The 23,821-nt window shown below is 34.6% G+C and overlaps 2 protein-coding genes across 6 annotated transcripts in view; one reads left to right on the top strand and one right to left on the bottom strand.

The window, feature by feature from the left end:
* The window catches only part of tw (Protein O-mannosyl-transferase 2), a 420,790-nt gene that overhangs the window by 391,221 nt on the left and 5,748 nt on the right, over positions 1-23,821 (top strand). The window lies entirely within an intron of this gene.
* The window catches only part of LOC141387151 (uncharacterized protein CG45078-like), a 125,666-nt gene continuing 119,114 nt past the window's right edge, over positions 17,270-23,821 (bottom strand). The window contains exons 7-8 of one of the 2 annotated variants that reach the window (XM_073956376.1): positions 18,294-18,392; positions 17,270-18,239 (exon numbers count right to left, since the gene is read on the bottom strand). In XM_073956376.1, coding sequence (XP_073812477.1) covers positions 17,441-18,239; positions 18,294-18,392 — 898 coding nt within the window. In that variant the 3' untranslated portion in view covers positions 17,270-17,440. The remainder of the gene's footprint in view (positions 18,240-18,293; positions 18,393-23,821) is intronic. The other variant, XM_073956385.1, reaches the window with a different exon arrangement.

The raw sequence follows: 23,821 nt of genomic DNA, 5'->3' as shown, positions 1-23,821 counted from the left end.
ACTAGCTTGAGTTATTAGATGTTGCATATATATTAAAGAAATTCAAAAAATTGTATATGCGAAATAATATATATATATATATATATATATATATATATATATATATATATATTGATATAGTGAGTGTTTTCTGACAACAAACCTGTTTGGTTTATTAGTTTGGTAGTGGTGGTTGTTTAGGCTGTTGTGCTTTGTTGGCACGGAGTCAATGTGCGTGTAGATACGATGGAGGGGAGGAAAGACAAAAAGCAAAACCACAACATCTTTATAGGCAAAGCACAAAAACCAGTTACGAGGGCGGTTCGGAAACTTCTTAGCCTATCAATGAAAGAGAATAGTTAGTTTTTCAAAAATATTTTTATTTTTCAATATAATCTCCTGAAACTTCATCCAACGCTTTTCTAGCAATTCTATCCCTTGATTAAAATAGTTTTCCTCTAGGTCTTCAAAATAGTGGTTTACAACTGTAATTGCATCTTCATTTGAGGTAAAACGCTTGCCAGCAAGGAATTTTTTTAGATTTGGGAACAAGTAAACGTCACTGGGAGCTAAATCAGGAGAATAAGGTGGGTGGTCAAGCAACTCGTACTTTATTTCGTTGATTTTATCCATTGTTAAAACACTCTTGTGCGCTGGTGCGTTGTCTTGATGAAAAATTATTTTTGTGTTGTAAGCCAGGACGTTTTTCTCGAATTTGTAAATTTAATTGATCCAAAAGGTTGCAATAGTACTCTGAATTTATTGTTTTACCCTTTTGCAGATAGTCAATTAATAAAATACCTTTGAAGTCCCAAAAATCCGTTGCCATAACCTTACCAGCCGATTGAATTGTTTTTGCCTTCGTTGGGGCACTTCCTCCGGCTTCAGCCTATTGTTTGGATTGTTCTTTTGTGTCTGGAGTATAGTGGTGGATCCATGTCTCATCAACAGTTATGAAACGACGCTTAAAATCCATTTTATTTCGCTTAAAACGTTGTCTTGATGAAAAATTAATTTTTTGTGTTGTAAGCCAGGACGTTTTTCTCGAATTTGTAAATTTAATTGATCCACAAGGTTGCAATAGTACTCTGAATTAATTGTTTTACCCTTTTGCAGATAGTCAATCAATAAAATACCTTTGAAGTCCCAAAAAACCGTTGCCATAACCTTACCAGCCGATTGAACTGTTTTTGCCTTCGTTGGGGCACTTCCTCCGGCTTCAGCCCATTGTTTGGATTGTTCTTTTGTCTCTGGAGTATAGTGGTGGATCCATGTCTCATCAACAGTTATGAAACGACGCTTAAAATCCATTTTATTTCGCTTAAAACGATCCAAACAAGCTTGAGAAATGTTCATTCTTATGCATTTTTGATCGACTGTTAACAAATGCGGCACACATCTTGCAGAAAGCTTTTTCATCCGTAGTTCTTCATGCAAAATTAAATGGACTCGATCATTTGAGATGCCCATGATACTAGCAACTTCACGCACTATTATTCGTCGATCATTAAATACCATATCATGCACTTTGGCTGCAATTTCTGTTGTTGTTTCTGTTTTTGGACGTCCACTACGTGGTTCATCTTCAATGCTTGTACGACCACGTTTAAATTCAGCAACGCAATTTTTTACTGTTGCATATGAAGGAGCACTTTCACCTAACACATTCACCATATCATTATGAATTTCTTGTCCCGATAAACCTTTTTTATGTAAATATTTAATGACAGCACGCATTTCTAATTTTTCCATTGTAAAAAAATTGCGGATGCGTTTTATTTTGAACACCTCTTTCTATATGAAGGAGTTGCCAGATCGAAACAAAATTTAACATTTGTTCATAACAGAGATGGAAGTTTCCAAAATACTTAACTTTTTTCTGTTTATACCGCGCTTTTTGTGCTAGGCTAAGAAGTTGCCGAACTCCCCTCGTATTGCCAGAAAAAAAATAATGGTGAATGTAGGGGAAGCTAGAAAATTTATTTTTGTATTTTAGAAAAGCATTCATACTTTTGCAAGAATAGTATTGTGTACATAAATACACAAATTTGTCCATTCACTTTAAAAGAGGTGCGTTCAAATAATGGACAAAAAAAAATTATGAACGGAATTAGTAAAAAATTCATACTTTTGTTTTTTCTATGCGTATACAGATTAGGGAAGTAATTATTCAGCTAAAGTTTGATATTACCGAAACAGAATTGAGTAGAATAGTCCAGTCAGAATAGAAATTCGTAAAAAGCGGCAGTCATTCAAAACTGACAGTCAACGTTCTGTTGGGTCAATTTTCTAGCAAATAAAAACTTATGTTTAGCTAAAAATGTTTGAAATATAATATATAACGTATTATCTAGAGATTATTCAGTTAAGCTTGATATTAACATAACCTACCTCGATGACTGTCAGTTTTGTTGGTCAGGGTTACTATGATTAAGGGGAGAATGACAAAAATTTCCACAAAGCTGAAATTTGTTGGAAACCTCGGGTTTGCCATTAAAAGTAACGTCGTAAACGTCCCCATCCCTTTAAGATAAATGTACTAAAAACCAAAAAATAATAAAATAGATACAGTCGTGGGAATTATAAACATATGCATAGACTAGACTAAAATAAAACCGTGGGGCACATTCTAGCCCTACTTATCACACGTCCATCGTTGTCGGTTGAACAACTTCCTAATTATAGTGTAACATTACAAAACAAACATTTTAATCAACGATTGTAGACAATTGACGTGCCCCACGGTTTTATTTTAGTCTAGTCTATGCATATGTTTATAATTCCCACGACTGTATCTATTTTATTATTTTTTGGTTTTTAGTACATTTATCTTAAAAAAACATACATTTCAATGTATGTTTAACATAAAACCGTTTAACTTAAAAAGTTTTTTACCTATTTTTATTAATCTGGCCTTTCGGGCCAAATAACCGGCGAACCGCCGCCCATGAAAATTATACATTTCCGTAAACAGCGCAACAAACCCTAGCTTTTGATAAAAGTTCAAAAAAATCGGAGAGTTTTCGTTGGGGGTCGTTCCTGTTGGGCTGTCGATTACACATGTGGTTAAATGGGATATTTTTGCATTAAATTACTCTAACATGGAATTACTCTACGTTAGGATTTTGTTGGAATTTTTATAGCCTCAGCCTTTAGGCTAGAAGGGTATATACACTTTGATACGAAAAATGTCTGTCTGTCTGGCTTGTGCGCACGATAACTCTCGAACCAAATTATGGGTATCGTAATATTTTGTCCAAACTTAGTTTAAGTTCGAAGATGGGCCATATCAGTCCACTCCTTCTGGTACCTCCCCCACAAAAGTTCAAAATTTTTCTGTAAAATGGTCTGAATGATAACTCTCGAAGGCAGGTCAAAACTATGCACATCGTATTATTCCTTCCAGATATAGATGGTTCGAATATGAATATGAACTATATCTGTCCACTCCTTCGGGTACCTCCCATACAAAATTCGGATAAAGTGAAGTTTAAGGGCTCCTCTAGGATGGTTTTGCATTTTTTTCAGTAAGTTTTCCTTGACGGTAAAATTTTTTATGACGGTACAATTTTGTTCTTGCGGAAGTGCATACTTCCTGAGATATTGGCCTATAAGCTCCAAGAAACCCTGACGGCACCAACCAAATTGGCAAAGTCGCAAGATAATCCTCGCATGGAATTTCTGATTGGTGCAGGCTTTGCACATCGTATTATTTCATCCAGTCATGTATCAGGTTGGAATATGGATTGTTTCGGTCCACTCCTTCGAGTACCTCCCACAAAAAATTCGGATAAAGTGAAGTTTAGGAGCTCCTCTCGCATCTTTTTGACTCTTTTTCAGTAGATTGTTGGAGAAGCCTAATTTACAATGATACATTTTGTTCCGTAGTAAGTCAATACTTCCTAAGATAATGGTCCAAAAGCTTCAAAACCCTGTCGGATATTGCGCAAGATAACTCTACAACTTTTTCAAAAATTTCTTTCAAACTTATTTTAACATAATTTTATATTTTGAGTCCTTTATGAGGAAGTTTGGTTGCCAAAAATGTTTGGTATATGTATGTCAATGATTTGGTATAAGCCCACGTTGCGGTACGCGTGATATAAAATCAATATATTTTATATACGGCATAATTATTGTGTTTGGTTTTGTTGTTGTTTTTTTTCTTGGTCAGTGGCTGAGGGTATTTCTCCGTCAGCACAGCTGACTGATACATACATACTTGTTTTTTTTTTATATGTTGGTATAATTTCTCTCTTCAAGGCAACATATATTTTTGGGGGACAGACCCGGTTACTCCGGTTATTTTAGCAGTTTCATCTGTATACGTGCGTATTTCCCTTATAAGTGCATATAAAAGATGTGTTTTTTGATCCGCTATATCTCAAGAATGGTTCTTCTAGGATAAAGATTATGAAGACCAAACTTGTAGATTATTTTTCTGTCTACAATTTTTGCTGGCAAACCCTAGCACTCCACCAAAATTCAGCTTTGTGGGAATTTTTGCTATTACAATGTCTAATTTGATTGGACTAAAAGAATAACAAATGAATTGATTTGTCGTTAAGTTTTATATTACGAGCGAACACGAAAGTATTGGCGAGAGTAATAAAATAACAATGATAATAACGTGTTCGTTAATAGTAGGAGAATCATATGAGAAAGTAATTTATCGGTTGTTCCTTCGAGTGAAAATTACATTATAGTTCCGTAACATAAATTTAACATAAAATGTAAAATAACATGAGCAAGTAAAATAGTAATGATGTTAAGTAAAATTATGTTCTCATATAATAAGACTACTAATTATAAATAAGGTTGAATAAACGGGCCGCTACAAATTTAAATCTTGAGATTTAAAGATTTATTTATTTTTGGATACATTAAAAATGAAGTTGGGTATTTTTTGATACATATGTATATTGAGTTTTGAATTTTTTAAGAATCATCACACCGATTTTTCATCGTAATCTTGGTTACTTCTCCAGACTGTTTCATCAGAGCTACATATGCTCTCATTGCGTTTGATTCCAAATTCAATTGTCTCCGATATGAAGATATGAATAACTATATTCTGGAAACTTAGGCTGCTGAATTAAGAGAAATGTGGAAAAAAGTAAAAAAAAATGTTTGTCGAATGTCCAAATTATTTAAAAACAGTTGATAAGCCTGTACCTTAAGACATTACTTCGGGAGAAAGTAAATATCAAGTAGCTTTAAAAGCCTTTATAAACAGTATTGCGCTGATCAATCGCAAACTAGATGAACTCCGAAAAATGTCCTACTAGTATTTCTCAAACAGGATTTCCTAGTTCTGGCGAAATGTTCTATTTTTTCGAAAGTTTGCAACCGAGGTCGTCAGCTGAAGTATCCGCTTTACACAATGCTACTGTTTTCCATAATTTAAACCTTCCACCGTGTGATATCGACATTTTAATGGTGATTTTCTTTCATGGCCTAAGTGTATGGATCTTTTTTCTGCATTGTTTATTGATAACACTTACTCACTTACTGAATAAAACTATTGGCGAAGGCAACGATATTGTTTAAATTTACAATGGAGGGCTTTAAAGGACACGTAGGATAACTTACGAATTCTCGTAAACAATCAACTTAAGTTATTATTCGACTAACTTATTTTAACATAATTTAATATTTTGAGTCCTTTATGAGGAAGTTTTGTTGCCAAAAATGTTTGGTATATGTCAATGATTTGTTATAAGCCCAAGTTATGGTACGCGTGATATAAAATCATATTGAAGTTTGTATCCGCCATGCAACATGTATGTGTTTGATAGAAGTTTGAGTTAATCTTATGTTCAACCCTTATGAAATACTTACTTTACTCTGTACATTTAGTATTCAACTTGATATTACACAATAAAGATCTCAAACAAGTAATGCGCCCAGAGTGCTTAACATAGAAAAAAGTTTAAGTGTTTTTTGATTGAAATTTAAATTGAATCGTGGAAAGGATGAGTTCATCTCTATATCAAATCGATAAACTCGATGGAAGTAATTATGATTCATGGGCGATCCAAATGAAAAGTGTATTGATACACAGTGGACAATGGCATATTGTCAACGGATCAACAAAGGCGGAATCAATTGCAGAAGCTAAGGCTAAAGCAAATTTCGAGTGGGAAGATGAAAAGGCACTTGCTACGATTTGTCTAAGTGTTAAGGCATCACAGTTAAGTTGCATCAAAAACAGTAAGACATCGCGTCAAGCTTGGACGGCATTGGAAGAAGTCTATAAACCCCGAGGACCAATACGGAAGGTAACCCTGTATAATAAACTTCTCAATTTGTCAATGGACACAGACGATATGACGAAGCATATAAACACATTCACGGAAATTGCCGAGAAATTGTCGGAGATTGGAATCGAAATGCAAGAAGAGTTGCTGAGCATTATATTGCTTTCTAGTCTGCCACAACATTTCGAAAACTTCGTGATTGCTATGGAAGCGGGGGACAGTTTGCCATCATTAAATGAGTTGAAGCAAAAACTCCTAGAGGATGGCGAACGCAGAAAAAATTAAAAAGACAACAGCGCTCAACAGGCATTTGCTATTAAAACGCATCACAAGAAAGAAAAGTAAAAATTTAAGGGGAAATGCTTTGTTTGTGGTATGGTAGGTCATTACGCCAGCAAATGCGACAAAAGGAAAGAACATAAAAAACAAGAACAACAAAAATCGTTCTCTGTGCTTGCGCTGACTGATTCTTTGCACAGAACTCAATGGTTTGTCGACTCAGGCGCCACAGCACACATGTGTAACAATCGGAACATGTTTGCTAGTTTTGAAAACTTCAAAGAGAAAATCAGTTTGGCTGGAGACAACTTCATAACTGATGTTGGAAGGGGAGATGTTCGATTGAAATCCAGCAAGTAGGATGTTATTCTCCGGAACGTTTTGTTCTCTCCCGAGTTGCAAGGAAATTTTATCTCTGTTAGCAAAGCAGTTAAAAGTTTAACACATCGATGCTCAAAATAAAAAAGAGAGTAAAGTAGTGAGAGAATCACAAGAAAATGTGTATCAACATTTAGTGGTTGCTAGACATGTGACCAGTAAACATGTGACGGGTGTGTGCGGTTTTGTTCAGTGTCCCCACTAAAATTATGCGTATATCCATGCACATGTTTACTTGTCGGCTGCTCAACGACGACTGATTGTTATTCTCACATACGTTAACGTATATGGATGATCTTGGCTGGTTTAACAACACGGCTGCATACATAACAGAGAACAACAGCGTCATACTCAAAGAGGTAATTTACACGAGGAAACAATGTTTCCTTGTTTCATCTAAAACGTGTGTTCCGTTTTGATTCTCATTCGCAAAATTGGTCAGTGTTGGGAACAAATGTAGAAATGATTGTACAAAAACGTACAAAAGGCACTTTTGGATGGATATGTGCAAGAAATAAATAATAATTTCATAATAATTTATTTATTTTGTGTTGTAAAAAAATGTTTCTTGTAATTGTTATAGTAAGGTATTTCACTACTTAATGAATTGATACCCATTTTTTAACAATTTACGACAGGTAATACAGGTATTTTTTACCCTCATGTGTCATACTTTTTACGGAATTGTTCATGAATGGTTATTTATATTATTAACCCTTTCTTTTTACCTGTTTTTGTAGTTTTCCAAAGAATTGTTTTTTGAATATTCATGTACAATATGTAGATAATCATTTTTGGTAACTTTATGTAAAAACGTACGTCTACCGTTCAAAAGGTACGCTTGTTAAACAGCGCAACCCTGAAAATGCAATTACGAATGAGAATCAAAACGGAACACACGTTTTAGAGGAAACATTGTTTCCTCGTGTAAATTACCTCAAAGCAACAAGGAGAATGGTCTGTTTGTGGTTGACGGTGTTTCAGAGTAGCTTTTGGCTATAGACTTCAAATGGCATCATCAGTATGGTCATCTCAACGGTAAGAGCCTCGACATGTTATCTAAGCAAGGGATGGTAAAGGGCATGATAGTTTCGAATGGTGAAATTCAAGAAAAATGTAGAACTTGCATAATTAGCAAACTACACACACTACCCTTTCCGAAAGAAAGTTCAACTCAGACGACAGAAATATTAGAGCTGGTGCACAGTGACGTGTGCGGACCAATAAATGTTAACTCTGTTGGTGGGTCGAAGTATTTTCTAACATTTATAGACGACAAGTCACGTCGTATTTTCGTATATTTTCTCAAGCATAAGTCTGAGGTTTTTGAGAAATTCAAGATGTTCAAATCTCAAGTAGAGCGACAGACAGGAAAAAAAGATAAAAACTCTTCGCAGCGACAACGGCAAAGAATACGTTAATTTTGAATTTAACGAGTTTCTGAATGAATGTGGTATTCAGCGATAATTGACGGCACCGTACACGCCTCAACAGAACGGTGTGGCAGAACGAGCCAACAGAACAATGGTTGAAATGGCGCGGTCCATGATGTTACACGCTGGTGTGCCATAGTCATTGTGGGCAGAGGCGATTAACACAGCTGTTTATCTACGAAACAGAAGCCCAACAAGCATTCTTGGGAATATTACGCCATACGAGGTTTGGTATGGACAAAAACCGAACGTTAACCATTTACGCACATTTGGTTCTGTAGCAGTTGCGTTAAATAAAAAACAGAAGAAAAAGTTCGATACTCGAGGACAACAATACATTATGGTTGGTTACTCTAATGTGTCTAAAGCAGAGACGCGCTGTCTTTGCAAAGAAGTATAGTGAGAGCGCCCACTGAGTTGTTTTTGCATTTGCTTCTCTCTCTCACGTACAGTGTACGTGTAAATAAACAAACGATGAATATCATGTGGTTGTTGTTTTTTTCACCAATGCATACACATATGCTGTAGTATTGATGGAAATATTAAGGGCGACGCTGGTCTAAAGCACTGCCGACCAAAAAGAGGGCACACAAAATTCTAAATATTAGCAACTTTTGACAGTGTGTTAGTAAGGTTGTATACACGCATGCTGCAAAACAAAAACAAATCAAAACATTTACTCTCTTTTGTGTGCTCTTTCGTTGCATTCGGGCCGTGTGTGTGTGTGTGAATTGACAAAAAACTTCGTAACTTCAACAATACCAAAGAACGGCATACCGCTTATATGACAAGCATGCACATAATGTAGTCGAATGACGTGACGTCATATTTGATGAGATCAAACTTGGTGGTGGTGGTTGCAACGAGAGCGAGCAAGCGGTTGATCGTATTGATGTAAGTGAGTATGTGTTAACTTCATCGGACGAGAAAAAGGTGGATGATTTGTGTGTCAGAGGCAGGGATGGAAAATTAAAAATTTAAAAAAGTAATGGTACTTTTTTTCTTTAAAAAGGTACTTTTTATTATTTTTTTATAAAAAAAATATTTTTTTTGTTTTGCCTTATTAAGGCGAAGCTCTTTTTATAGTGATATTTGAATTAATTCTGTTTTGAGTTGTGCTGTTATGACCTAAGAGGTACATTGAAAAATTAGGAATCCACCGATTCACTATAATGCTACGTTTCACTGGTGGCTAAGTCCGATCATCAGGCATTTTAGAATGTTTTTTTAGTGGGTGGACGAAGGCTTTGTAACACATCGAAATATTTGTCGGAAATCCTATAAAGTAAATAACCATGTCGTCTGTCTGTTGGAATCAAGATACAGCTCGCAATATTTAAATGAATTACTCATAGGATATTTGGTATTGAAAATGGGCTCTATCGGTTCACGTTTCGTTATAGCCCCCATACAACGGTACCTCCAGATTTCCGATAACATCGAACATTTTTCAACGGTGGCAAAATACCCCTCAGTAATGTTGGCGACATTTCCTGAGTATTTCAGCCATGTAAAACTTCTCTGCAAGTGGTGTCTTAGGACACGCCGTTCGGACTCGGCGATAAACTGTAGGTCCCATGTCAATGAGCTAATATGAATCGGGGTGCACTCATTGATATGAGAGAAGTCTCCCTTGTGCCTTCTAGGATGTTTGTGGAACAATTATTATTAAAGGTATTTAACTGCACGTATTACTATAGCCTAGAGATGGCAAACTATCGAAATTGTTCTAGAAATGGTACTGAATTGGCCGCGGGGGTACTTCTGTACTTTTTATAGTAAAATGGTACTGAAAAAAGTACTATTGTACTGAATTTTCCATCCCTGGTCAGCGGCAATGACAACAACAATGAAAGTAACGATGATGGTTTGTGCGTCGGCGGCAATGACATCAACAATGAAAGTAACGATGATGGTTTGTGTTTCGGCGGCAATGACAACAACAATGATGAACAGGCAGAACATCCTGATGAAATTGATGAGTTTGATACGGCTAGTGAAGAGAGCAACGAGCAAGAAGAAACAAGCAGTGACGATCAAATTCAACACCCAAAATATGGTGTGGGAAGACGCCGAATAATAAGAAATGGACAAATTGGCAGGCCGAGAAAAGTTAAAAATCAATTGTATACAATTATCGACAGCAAAATTCCTGAAAGTGTATATGAAGCAACATCTTGTGCAGAGGCAAGTACTTGGAAAACAGCTATGGGAGCTGAAATTAAAGAAAAATGATACTTGGAGTTTGGTCGATTTACCAGCAGGTTGGAAACCGATTAGAAATAAGTGTGTATTTGCTCTGAAAAGAGACCAAGGCGGCAACATTGAAACGTACATGGCACGTTTGGTTGCAAAGGTGTTGACTATAAGGAGACTTTCTCGTCAGTTGTGCGATATGCAACAGTACGTACGTTATTAGCAGTAGCTGTGGAACAAGAAATTTATGTTCATCAAGTAGACATCAGTACCGCATACCTCAACAGTAAACTTAATGATGAAATTTACATGGTTCAACCTGAGGGTTTTATAGAAAAAAATCCACCAAGGCTATTTATGGGCTGAAACAATCAGGTAGAAATTGGAACGAACGGCTTGATGGAGTGCTTCGGCGAATTCGTTTTAATGCATGTGACATCGAACCATGTCTCTATAAGAAAGATTTAAACGGTATTATTGCGTGTAAAGGCAAGGAGGAAATTGAAGAGTTCAAGATAAAATTATCTGAAGAGTTTGAAGTGACAGATAAAGGAGTACTCAGTCATTTTTTGTGAATGAAAGTCACTAGAGATGGAGAATTGGGTTCAATTAGAATATGCCAGAAGATTTATATAAATCACATTTTGCAACAATATGGAATGTCAGATAGTAAACCAGCGTCCGTCCCACTTACTACCGGTTTCTTGGAAAATTGTTCAGGTGATTGCAAACATGTGAAGAAGGAGGAGTATCAGTCCATTATAGGTGCATTAACGTATTTGTCTGTAACAACGAGACCAGACATAATGCATACTATTTCTAAATTGTCTCAATTCAATTCAGATCCTCACAACGAACATTTTGATGTAAACACGTACCAAGATATCTGAAAGGATCACAAGATTTATGTTTAGTATATAAACGATCTGAGATGAAGATAACAGGATTTGCTGATGCTGACTGGGGCAGCAGTTCGATCGACAGAAAATCATACAACGGTTATCTCTTTTATATTGGTCAATGTTTGGTATCGTGGGAGTCAAAGAAACAACAAACAGTTGCAGTTGATTAAAACAGAGGCAGAATACATGTCAATGTCGAACGCATCGAAGGAAGCAACATATATTCGTCGTCTGTTAGCAGAGATAGGTGTACTCAGCGACATGTCAGTAACACTTAACGTGGACAACCAGGGAGCAATAAAGCTAGCGTTGAATCCAGTATACCACAACCGCACAAAGCACATCGATATAAAATACCACCATGTGAGAGAAGTTGTACGGAAGGACGAAATCCAATTGATGTATTGTCCAATAAGCGAGATGGTGACAGATATTATGACGAAGAAATTGTCAAAGCAGAAACATACATATTTTGTACAACTTATGAATATGAAATAAATAAATTGGTTTATTTTGTTTTTAGTGTAAAAATACGTCCATGTTGAGGAGGAGTATTGAAGTTTGTATCCGCCATGCAACATGCATGCGTTTGATAGAAGTTTGAATTAATCTTATGTCAACCCTTATGAAATATTTATTTTACTCTTTACATATAGTCTTTAACTTGATATTACACAATAAAGATCTCAAACAAATCAATATATTTTATATACGGCATAATTATTGTGTTTGGTTTTGTTGTTTTTTTCTTGGTCAGTGGCTGAGGGTATTTCTCCGTCAGCACAGCTGACTGATACGTACTTACTTGTTTTTTTTTTTTAAATGTAGCTATAATTTCTCTCTTCAAGGAAACATATATTTTTGGGTGACAGACCCGGTTACTCCTGTTATTTTAGCAGTTTCATCTGTATACGTGCGTATTTCCCTTATAAGTGCATATAAAAGATGTGTTTTTTAGATCCGCTATATCTCAAGAATGGTTCTTCTAGGATAAAGATTATGAAGATCAAACTTGTAGATTATTTTTCTGTCTACAATATTTGCTGGCAAACCCTAGCACTCCACCAAAATTTGTGGGAATTTTTGCTATTACAATGTCTAATTTGATTGGACTAAATGAGTAACAAATGAATTGATTTGTCGTTAAGTTTTATATTACGAGCGAACACGAAAGTATTGGCGAGAGTAATAAAATAACAATGATAATAACTTGTTCGTTAAAAGAAGGAAGAAGCACATATGTATATTGTAATTTATCGGTTGCTCCTTCGAGTGAAAATTGCATTATAGTTCCGTAACATAAATTTAACATAAAATGTAAAATAACATAAGCAAGTAAAATAGTAATGATGTTAAGTAAAATGCAATAAAATTATGTTCTCATATAATAAGACTACTAATTATAAATAAGGTCGAATAAACGGGCCGCTACAAATTTAAATCTTGAGATTTAAAGATTTATTTATTTTTGGATACATTAAAAATGAAGTTGAGTATTTTTTGATACATATGTATATTGAGTTTTGCATTTTTTAAGAATCATCACACCGATTTTTCATCGTAATCTTGGTTACTTCTCCAGACTGTTTCATCAGAGCTACATATGCTCTCATTGCGTTTGATTCCAAATTCAATTGCCTCCGATATGAAGATATGAATAACTATATTCTGGAAACTTAGGCTGCTGAATTAAGAGAAATGTGGAAAAAAAGTAAAAAAAAAATGTTTGTCGAATGTCTAAATTATTTAAAAACAGTTGATAAGCCTGTACCTTAAGACATTACTTCGGGAGAAAGTAAATATCAAGTTGCATTAAAAGACTTTATAAACAGTATTGCGCTGATCAATCGCAAAATAGATGGACTCCGAAAAATGTCCTACTAATATTTCTCAAACAGGATTTCCTATTTCTGGCGAAATGTTCTATTTTTTCGAAAGTTTGCAAACGAGGTCGTCAGCTGTAGTATCCGCTTTACACAATGCTACTCTTTTCCATAGCTTAAACCTTCCACCGTGTGATATTGACATTTTAATGGTGATTTTCTTTCATGGCCTAAGTGTATGGATCTATTTTCTGCATTGTTTATTGATAACAATCAACTTAAGTTATTATTCGAGCTTCCGGTCCTCGATATAGAGGCATGCTCGGGATTAACAAACCTTCAAAGAGCAATAAATAGTTGCATATCAGCTATGAACATTTATGAATTTCCAATGATTGGGGTTTTTGTGTGCATACAAACATTGCCCACAACCACTGTTCAGTAGTGGAAACAAAATTTTAAAAACAAATGGTTCCTATCTTCTTGGAAAGACTTAGACGCTTTTCTTTTGGAAAGTATTCTGATACTTACGTGTCTTCGGGATATTAGAGGAATCGAATTCACGACAAAACGTGAACATTCTAAAGTAAATAAGTTACTATATCTGCATCTGCAACTATATCAGGTCTAATTAACCAGACCGTTTCATGGAGATAAAACAAGATGTGCTCATTCTATATTAGTTCCTCAATCAAGAATTAGTTTCGCATAGAACTAACGACTTTAGTAGTTCCTAGAATTTCGACAACTCCCATCGGTACTGGATTATATTCGCGTCTTACAAATGTTCGTTTGGCTGACCTACAGTTATTCGACTGTAGGCCATTAGATATTCCAATTGGTGCTGATGTATACAGAAAAATTATTTTAGAGGGAATTGAATTTAATATTTTGATTTTTTTGATTGTTCAAAATGCACTTTTCGGTTGTCCATTTTCTTCAAGTATAAAAGTATATTCCACTGTAGAGAAGTACGGTAAGCCTGAGGAAAATCAAAGTTGTAAACGTATTTCTGATAGGAGAAGAAATATTTGAAGTTATTTTTTTCACATGTTCATATAAGCATACGCACAGTGCTCTTGAATCAAATTTAGTTGGAAGGTGCTTACACCTGGGAAGTTTTAGCGGATTCTAAACTACAATATTCATAGATGAGAAAAATCAAAAAACTAAAAAGCCGGAGCGCTTTTTAAATAAATCGCGATTCAAGTTGACATTTTTAAGGGTTTTTTCGGTTTTTACGATTTTGCTTGGAAACCGCAAGTCATTACGAAATGAGACTAAAGAAAATGTTGTAGCTATGAAAATTCTCTACAAGATTGAGCTTTTTGATATTTTCGTAGTTTTTACCGTTATTGAGATATAGACCCAGCAAAAAAAGTCCTCCCAAAATCTTGGGTTTCGTAAGGGATTTTTGGCAGCCGTAACTACTCTCAAACCCCCTTTCTTCCCCATTATTTTTACAAGGGCATGTCGCACTCAGTTTGTAGTCATTTTATGACCACTAGAATAACTAGTTATTCTGTGGCTACTAGAAGTTGCAAAGTAAGGTGACAAAAATTCTATTTTTAGAACAGTTGATGTAAAGAATTTGTTTTTAATTTCATCACACTTCTTACTTTTTTTTTACTTTATTTTATTTGGCTGTCTGCCCGAATTGAACCCACGAACCCTCTGATTTCTAGCCAAAGACACTATGTCACGCACACGAATATTAAGGGTTGCTTAAGAACTTAAATGAGCAGTACACATGTGCACCACGAAATGTTATTTTTTAATTTAAAAAAAAACTCGCGTGCCGACGGTGAGCGTTGAACACACAACCGTAGAATTTATAGTCATATAGTCATTACTTAGTGAGGAGTAAAGTAAGTAGGTTTACCTTGTAAATTTTTTTAAGAAGTAACCCATTACTTTTCAGATTACTTGTAATGCGAAAAGAAGCTTGTTTACATTACTTTGTAAAGGGTTACGTAATGACTACCGGATCCAAATTATTGCTGGGGAAGTTCAAATTAGGACAATGGATTGACTGTATCGCTTCCTTATAAAACAATGTCATGACTGCAATTTCCCAACTTAAACTTATATACCTCAAAAACGGTACAACCTAGAAAAAAATTACGATAGCCAATCTTGTAGAGAAGCAACAACATATTCTTACAGCAACAACATATTCTTTAGTCCCATTACGAAACGACTTGCCGTTTTCAAGCTAAATCCTAAAGAACTAAGAAAAAAATCTGAAAGTTTGATCTGAACCACTATATCTCAAAAATGGTAAAACCAAGGAAAACTTCATTCAGCCAGTCTTGTACAGAATTTTTACTGCTATAACATTTTCTTTAGTCCCATTTCAATACGACTTGTGGTTTCCAAGTAAGATCGTGAAACCTAAAAATGTGAGCGTTGATCGCGATTTATTAAAAAATAAATCCAGCGATTTTTTTTGTTTTTGTATTTTTCTCACCTATAAACATTGCAGTTTCAAAATCCGCAAAAACTTCCCTGGTGTAAGCGGTTTTTATTCAAAGTTGGTTAAAGCGCACCGTACATGACATTGTTTTACAAGGAGGCAATACAGCCAATCCATTGTCCTAATTTGAACTTCTGTATCTCAATAACTGTAAAAACTACGAAGATATCATAAAAGTCTATCTTGTAGAGAGTTTTTATAGTTACAACATTTTCTTTAGTCTCATTTCGTAAGGACTTGCGGTTTCTAAGCAAAATCGTGAATAATCGTAAATAAATAAATAAACCGAAAAAACACTTAAAAATGTCAACTTGAATCGCGATTTTTTTACTGGTCAAAGTGAAATTTTTGGTGTTGAATTTAAACTGGTATCTTCCTTTTTTCATTAGTAGAAAACGTGAATAAAACAACCCACTCACACCTATTACTGGACTGACGAGTAAATATGTATAAATATTTGTAAACAACCTGTAGATTCTTTGTAGTCGGTAGCGCCCTTTTGGCGAAATAAAACGAAGTCGCTCATATCAGGGAGATTTAATAGTTCTTAGTTTTTAGGTAAAAGAAACACTTAGTAGTGGCTCCTATCCGGGAGTTAAGAATTTACTGGTCGGTAGCGTCCTTCTGGGGAAATAAAACCAAGTTGCTCTTATCCGGAAGATTTAAAAAATCTTCGTTTTTTGTTTCTATATAGAAAATGTGATAGTTTCGATCTATCCGGGATGTTGCACTACGCTTCAGTACTAAGTATTAGTCGTTGTAGCGCTAATGGAAATTGGCATTGGTCTTCTGGACTACTTGGGATTTCCGAACCAATCTTATTATAAGAAATGTTACAAAAAGAAAGAAAATGATAAAATGCTCACATATTGTATTCCTAATAAAATAGATAGAATTTAAAGTCGCTGGATATTTCAAGGTGTCCGGCAATTTTTAATTACAAAGTAAATTATTCACAATACAAATTATGTTACTTTTCTTTCTTTAGAATTTGACCATTTAGTAGAAGTGGAACTTTGTGTATTCGCATAGATGTCAAATTCTAATGAGAATGTGTCTATCGTTTGTTTATTCTCTCTCTTGCAAATAAAAAGTTGACAACAACAACACTGTAAATTCATAGGTAAAAATATTGTTTATATGAACAATATTTAATGAAGGAATTACATATTTTTACAACGAACATTATACTGCAGTTGTTTTGTTTTTCCTTTGGTTTATTTTCATTTACTACCTCCGCAAACACATAGGATGATTTCCTCGTAGTAAAACGTAGATGCAGCTTTATTTAAAAAGTATTTCCTTCCATGTTTGTGTTAGAGAAGTGCACATTTCCTAAAAATTGTCTCCTTAGAATTCCAATTTTTTTTTTGCTATTACTAGAGTTTTTATTTAAACTTAACTACAATAATATTTTGTTATATATAGAAATAAATATAAATATATATATATATATATATATATATATATATATATATACTTCCTAATTTTATTTGGCTGTTATGGAATATTGTATTCCCAAAAAAAGGGAGCGTGCTCCTAGTTTTGATTTTATGCAATGATTTTATTTATTTGTTATTCACATCAACAAGAAGACACGAAATTCTTAGCATTTTATTACATTTCATCTCCAATAAATCCACGTTTTGTATTATAAAAAAGGTCCCATGTGGCATTTTGCCTATTTAAAAATTAAGTCAAACTTCGTTTTCTATTATTCTTCCTCGGATTCTTCATCAGTGGCAGTTTCAATACAATCTTCATTGGATGTACTTATGTTTAAGAGAATAGTGGGTGCTTGATCAGTATTATTCTCAGCAGTCTGCTCATGGGTAGGTTCATTATTTTGTAAATCTTCCGTTACAACTTGACTGGCATTTTCGATATTATCTTCCATTGCAATTTTTGCTTCTTCGTCCTTACTGGTTTCTTCCAGTAGTGTTTCTTCTTTATCCAATTTAGGTTCTTCAGCCAATTCGGTCTCTTCCATTAGTCTGGCTTCTTCTGCTAACCTGGTTTCTTCTGGTAACTTGGCTTCCTCTGCCAACCTGGTTTCTTCTGATAATCTGGCTTCTTCTGCCAATCTAGCTTCTTCTGCTAATTTGGCTTCCTCTGCCAACCTGGCTTCCTCTGCTAATCTGGCTTCTTCTGCTAACCTGGCTTCTTCTGCTACTCTGGCTTCTTCTGCTAATCTGGCTTCTTCTGCTAATCTGGCTTCTTCTGCTAATCTGGCTTCTTCTGCTAATCTGGCCTCTTCTGCTAACTTGGCTTCTTCTGCCAACCTGGCTTCTTCTGCTAATCTGGCTTCTTCTGCCAATCTAGCTTCTTCTGCTAGCTTGGCTTCCTCTGCCAACCTGGCTTCTTCTGCTAACTTGGCTTCCTCAGCCAACCTGGCTTCTTCGGCTAATCTAGCTTCTTCTGCCAATTTAGCTTCCTCTGCCAATTTAGCTTCTTCAGCAAGTCGTTTTTCTTCATCAAATTTAGCTTTCTGTTTAGATTCTTTCTCAAGTTTCCTGAAAAGATTGATATTAAATTTTATATTTTTTTACTTATTGCAAGATTATTACAACTTTTCTTGTAGCTGGGCTAATTTAAGAGCCTCCTCAGCATCTTTCTCCAATTCGGCCAAACGATGCAGTTCCTCTTCACTATTGTTAGTTTTTCCGCTAAAAAGAAAATTACAAGAAAATTACAAAATCTTTGATGACACATGGGTTTCAGCTTATTTACTAGGAGTTTGACTTAATCAACAAAAACCGTTTTTTGAACGTATGGACTAAACACCTCAAATCATGGTTGATCTTGTACAGATCATCTGGCCAGCTCTGTGCAAAGTCGTTGCTCACACTAGCGCTCTTTCTACATGGCGACTTCAAGTTTATAGGCGAGGGGTATGAAGTAATGAAACCCCTGTACGTTGTTTTCTGTGTTTGAAATATTGCTTTGTTTGATTATTCGTAGATTGTTATCCTATAAGAATACTCGTGCCAAACTTAAAATTTCAATGAAACTGCCTTTGTGTGTGGACACTAATGAAGCTTTAAAAGGGAATTGAAGAAAAACGCTTCAATTAAAACGCTCTAGTGTGGCCATCGACAAAAGATGGCCAAAGTAGTTACTTTATTTTTGGTGTAATAATCATTTTAAGTTGGGAAGTCAAATTTCAATAGTCAACTTAAAACGCGTTTTCCTCGAAACTGTGTTTTTGAGGTGTGACACTCTTTGAGTAAACCAGCAACATGTTTTTAGTTTATTTTAGCCTTGGAATAACTAGTTATTCAGTGCAATATGCCTTTGTTAAAATAGAGGGCTAGTAAGTTGATTTTGAAGTAGTTACGACTACTGAAAATTATTATAAAACCCGTTATTTTGTAATGACATTTTTGCTGGGTTGTGAAGTAGGGGTCACGGGCATTTTGACGATATTTTTTCCCTAGAAAAATAACTCATATTACTTACTTTATTCAGTAATTGGCAGAGTAACTGCATACAAATCGACCGTCCGTCCCATTATTTTTATAAGAGGATGTCATAGGAAAGAAATACTTCCTTACATATTTAACCACTTATTTTAAGTATACAAAATGTCCATAAATAACCACTTAAAATTACATTAACTGGGTCGTCCAAAATAAGTACATAATTTACAGCATAAACAGAACAAATAAAATAAGTACCTACAACCCAGCATACATACGTCTTTCAAATAACTACGTATTTATTTATTACAGGTAACCAGTAAAATAGCCAGAAATAAAAAAAAACATTTAGAATGTAACGTTGTACAACAAATATTTTGTATTTCTCTGGCTATGACCATGGAAAATAAGTATTATATGTTATTATAAGAGGAATTATGTGTAAGCAATTATATACACTCCGGTTCATCTGAATAGAACCCGCCAATATTTGTCTACAAATACCATTATATCTGACGAAAGGAGAGGAATTGTAAATTATAATTTTGTGGACATGTAGAGTATATAGTAGCCGATATTTTCAATACCTAACATGTTTCACATATACGTTATAACGGTACTATTTACTCGCTTTATGAAAAAATGTCAAAATATTAGCATTTTTTAATGGTTCACCAGAATAGAACCACCCTAAGAATTTACACAAATCCTTTGTTAGATGTGGTAAACTTTAACAAAAAACTATTTATAATTATAAACAAATGCCGCTAGTGTTCATTGCCAACAAATATTGTGCAAACATTTGTATTAGGGTCTGGAAATTTGATGAAAATCGAGGCTTAGAGCTCCAAAAAATATTTTTATGAAGAAATCGGTAGAAACAATTTACAAAGACAAAATTTTGTACTGAATTATGTTCAAAATTTTCTTTACTACAATAAAATTACAAAAAAGTTACATTTGATAGGTTTATGAGTCCGAAACAGAGGAAATATGGTAAAGATAATTCAAAATTCTACCTTTCCAATCCAAAATTTGACATTTTATCTCAGGAAAGTGAATGCAAATCGATGGGTTCCACTCAGTTTTGTTGGCTGTGAGCATCTACAGATCCAAAAAATAAAGAAAATCCCACCGCCGAACGCTTCATGTCAACATCAAGGGCTTTGATTTAGAAGATATCGCATGACAAGGAAAACACAGAAACATAGGCGCTATTTTTTGTGTAATAACGGATCAGAAATATTTTTTCGGTACTTATACTATGACGAAAAGATGTGTGAACATCATAACCATCAAAATTAAACCCCTCCTTTCGAAAAAATTAACGTCTGCCTTTCCCTATCGCTAAGCTGTTTCTTCACATCAAATTTCTTAGAACCTTTTGAAATTCCAAGGACTTGATGGTGAGATGGAGCCTTCGGCGGTGGAATTGTCTTTATTTTTAGTCCACAGCCAACGAAACTGGGTGGAACCCATCGATTTGCATTCACTTTCTTGAGATAAAATATCAAATTTTGGATTGGAAAGGTAGAATTTTGAATTATCTTTACCATATTTCCTCTGTTTCGGACTCATAAACCTATCAAATGTAACTTGTAGTATAGAAAATTTTGAACATAATTCAGTATAAAATTTTGTCTCTATAAATTTTTTCTACCGATTTCTTCATAAAAATATTTTTTAGAGCTCTAAGCCTCGATTTTCATCAAATTTCAAGACCCTAATACAAATGTTTGCACAATATTTGTTGGCAATCAACACTAACGGCATTTATTTATAATTATAAATAGTTTTTTGTTAAAGTTTACCACATCTAACAAAGGATTTGTGTAAATTCTTAGGGTGTTTCTATCCTGGTGAACCATTAAAGAATGCTAATATTTTGAAATTTTTTCATAAAGCGAGTAAAAAGTACCGTTATAACGCATATGTGCCGTTATAACGCATATGTGCCGTTATAACGCATATGTGCAACATGTTAGGTATTGAAAATATCGGCTACTATATACTCTACATGTCCACAAAATTATAATTTACAATTCCTCTCCTTTCGTCAGATATAACGGTATTTGTAAACAAATATTGGTTGGTTCTATTCAGATGAACCGGAGATGAACCTGCATAATACTGCGGAGAGTAATGAGCTCTCTTTGCTTGGTAATGCAGGAAGTAATCATTGGTGCCGGATCGGTTATAGCGAAGTATCCTGTGGATTTCTGATTATTTTAACGACATTTGTAATGTCCAAATTCTGATGTAAAATCTTATGAAATTCAGAAGTTTTTGCGATTTTGTGACCACAATTCCAAGTAAAATTTTAAAGTGATGTCACATACATAAATGTTTCCAAATATTCTTACCAAGTAATTAAATTAATAAAATAACGCTGTGCAACATTTTTTAACTAATCGTGTGCAACCAACTTCTGTCAATCACTTTATGAAACTAGAGGCCCAATAGAGAAAAACCTTATTTCGGCTTTGTTTTCTTATATAGGGTTCAGATTTTAAACATGGTTAAATATTAACCTTTTAAAGCAAATGGGGTATATATCTCTGAAACCAATAGGAATCCTGTTTTGACATTTCCAGCAAACTTGTAGATAACCCTGCAATTACACATGACAGGACAGTTGAGTTCATGTATTGATTGCCAAAAACCCAAAACTTGCCAGTGTGACGTAGGCGTCCAGACAACTGCAAAAACAGTTGTAAAATTATGAATGAAGATTGTCGATATGTGTTAGTAAATCAGAGTTGTATTTGAAGACACACTGCCTAGTAAATGCAAAATAGTCTAATCAAATTAGAACTTGATATAGCCATGGGCGTAGCCGGGAATAGCTTGGTATTCGTAATCTTTTTCTTAAAAGGAACCATTCTTGAGATATAGCCGTTCTAAAAAAACACCTTATTTATATGCAGTTATAAGGGAAATACACATATATTCAGGTGAAACGGCTAAAATAACCCCCAAAAATATATATGTTTCCTTGCAGAGCGAAATTATACCTATCTTTTAAAAATTCCAGCAAAATCGGAGCGTATTTAGTAGAGTTATTCCATTAGAGTCACTTTATGCAAAAATAGCCTACATGTGTAATCGAAAGCCCAACGAGTAGGATCCCAACGAAAACTCTCCGATTTTTTTGATTTTTTGTCAGAAGTTAGGGTTTGTTGCTCTGATTACGGAAATGTGTAATTTAAATGGGCGGCGGATCCGGTTCGCCGGTTATTTGACCTGAAAATCCAGATTTAAAACCGGGCTATACCAGGTTCAACTGAACCGATTACCGCAAAGTGGGTATCGTTTGAAAGCTTGTGGAAGTACCTAACACATGGCGCTGTTATTTTAACACGTACGCCACATGATGTTCTTACGTAGCTTACTTCTTCTCATGCGTAATTTGACACTTATATCACGATATCTCAAGAATGGTGATTCCTATTGAAAAGTCATAAAGATCATTCTTGTGGACAATTTTTAAAGCCTACAACTTTTACTTTAGTCGATTTCTGATAGGTCTTACCGTTTTTGAGAAAATTCAAAAAAAAAAAATTGACTAACGCCACAAAAAATTACCTTTGAACCTGAATAACTTCGTTTGCACAAATGGGATGGGGACTTTTAGGACGTTACTTCTAATGGCAAACTCTAGCTTGCCACCAAAATTCAGCTTAGTGGAAATTTTTGCTATTTCCCAGTATACGCACGTCTATTTTGACTAAAAAGAAAATATGATTTTGTATTTTCGTTTGGTCAAGTGTTTATTTGTTGATTTTTCAGTTTTTTAATTTAGCTTGTTGACCTTTTGTACTGTTGGCAAATAAAACACAAGATTTTACTGCATTGCTTCCCGACGTTTCGTCACTTTTTTGGCGACTTCTTCAGGGGAGGTTCGTCTATTTAAATAAAACATAATATTCTTAAAATCAATCACAATTATGAGCATATTAATTACTTACAATATTTCTTTAAGTAGTGTTACATGGATTTTATATTTGTAAATATAATATATAATAATTGTCATTATATATTTACAAATATAAAATCCATGTAACACTACTTAAAGAAATATTGTAAGTAATTAATATGCTCATAATTGTGATTGATTTTAAGAATATTATGTTTTATTTAAATAGACGAACCTCCCCTGAAGAAGTCGCCAAAAAAGTGACGAAACGTCGGGAAGCAATGCAGTAAAATCTTGTGTTTTATTTGCCAACAGTACAAAAGGTCAACAAGCTAAATTAAAAAACTGAAAAATCAAAAGAAAATATTTGGAAAAGGAAAAACTGCATTTATTGCCTCAAATTTTATATATCTAAAAATTCCATAATTTGAAAACATAATTTCAGAGTTAAAGTGATGCCACATACATACGCATAGGCGACCACCATTAGAAATAGCAAGGTCATCATTAGAATGGAACCGCCGCAACGCAGCGAAGTGCGTCCTCCTATATATAACGATTGGAAGCAAAATCAAAACTATTTTTTACTACAATACATTTGATATACATTTCTACAGGAGCCAGAATAAAGTCCGAAAATTCTACCAAAGAGTCAAGCATCAAACTGATGGCTTTGGTACAGGCACATCCTCCTGCAGAGACCAGCAAGGTAATTTGGTAACGGACAGATAGTGTACTCAGGATATGGAAAGAACATTTT

The sequence above is a fragment of the Musca autumnalis genome, unplaced genomic scaffold (genome assembly GCF_047663935.1).
Source record: "Musca autumnalis isolate F117 unplaced genomic scaffold, ASM4766393v1 scaffold_1, whole genome shotgun sequence".
In the NCBI taxonomy this organism is placed as follows: domain Eukaryota; kingdom Metazoa; phylum Arthropoda; class Insecta; order Diptera; family Muscidae; genus Musca; species Musca autumnalis.
This window is presented reverse-complemented; position numbering and strand designations above follow the sequence as displayed.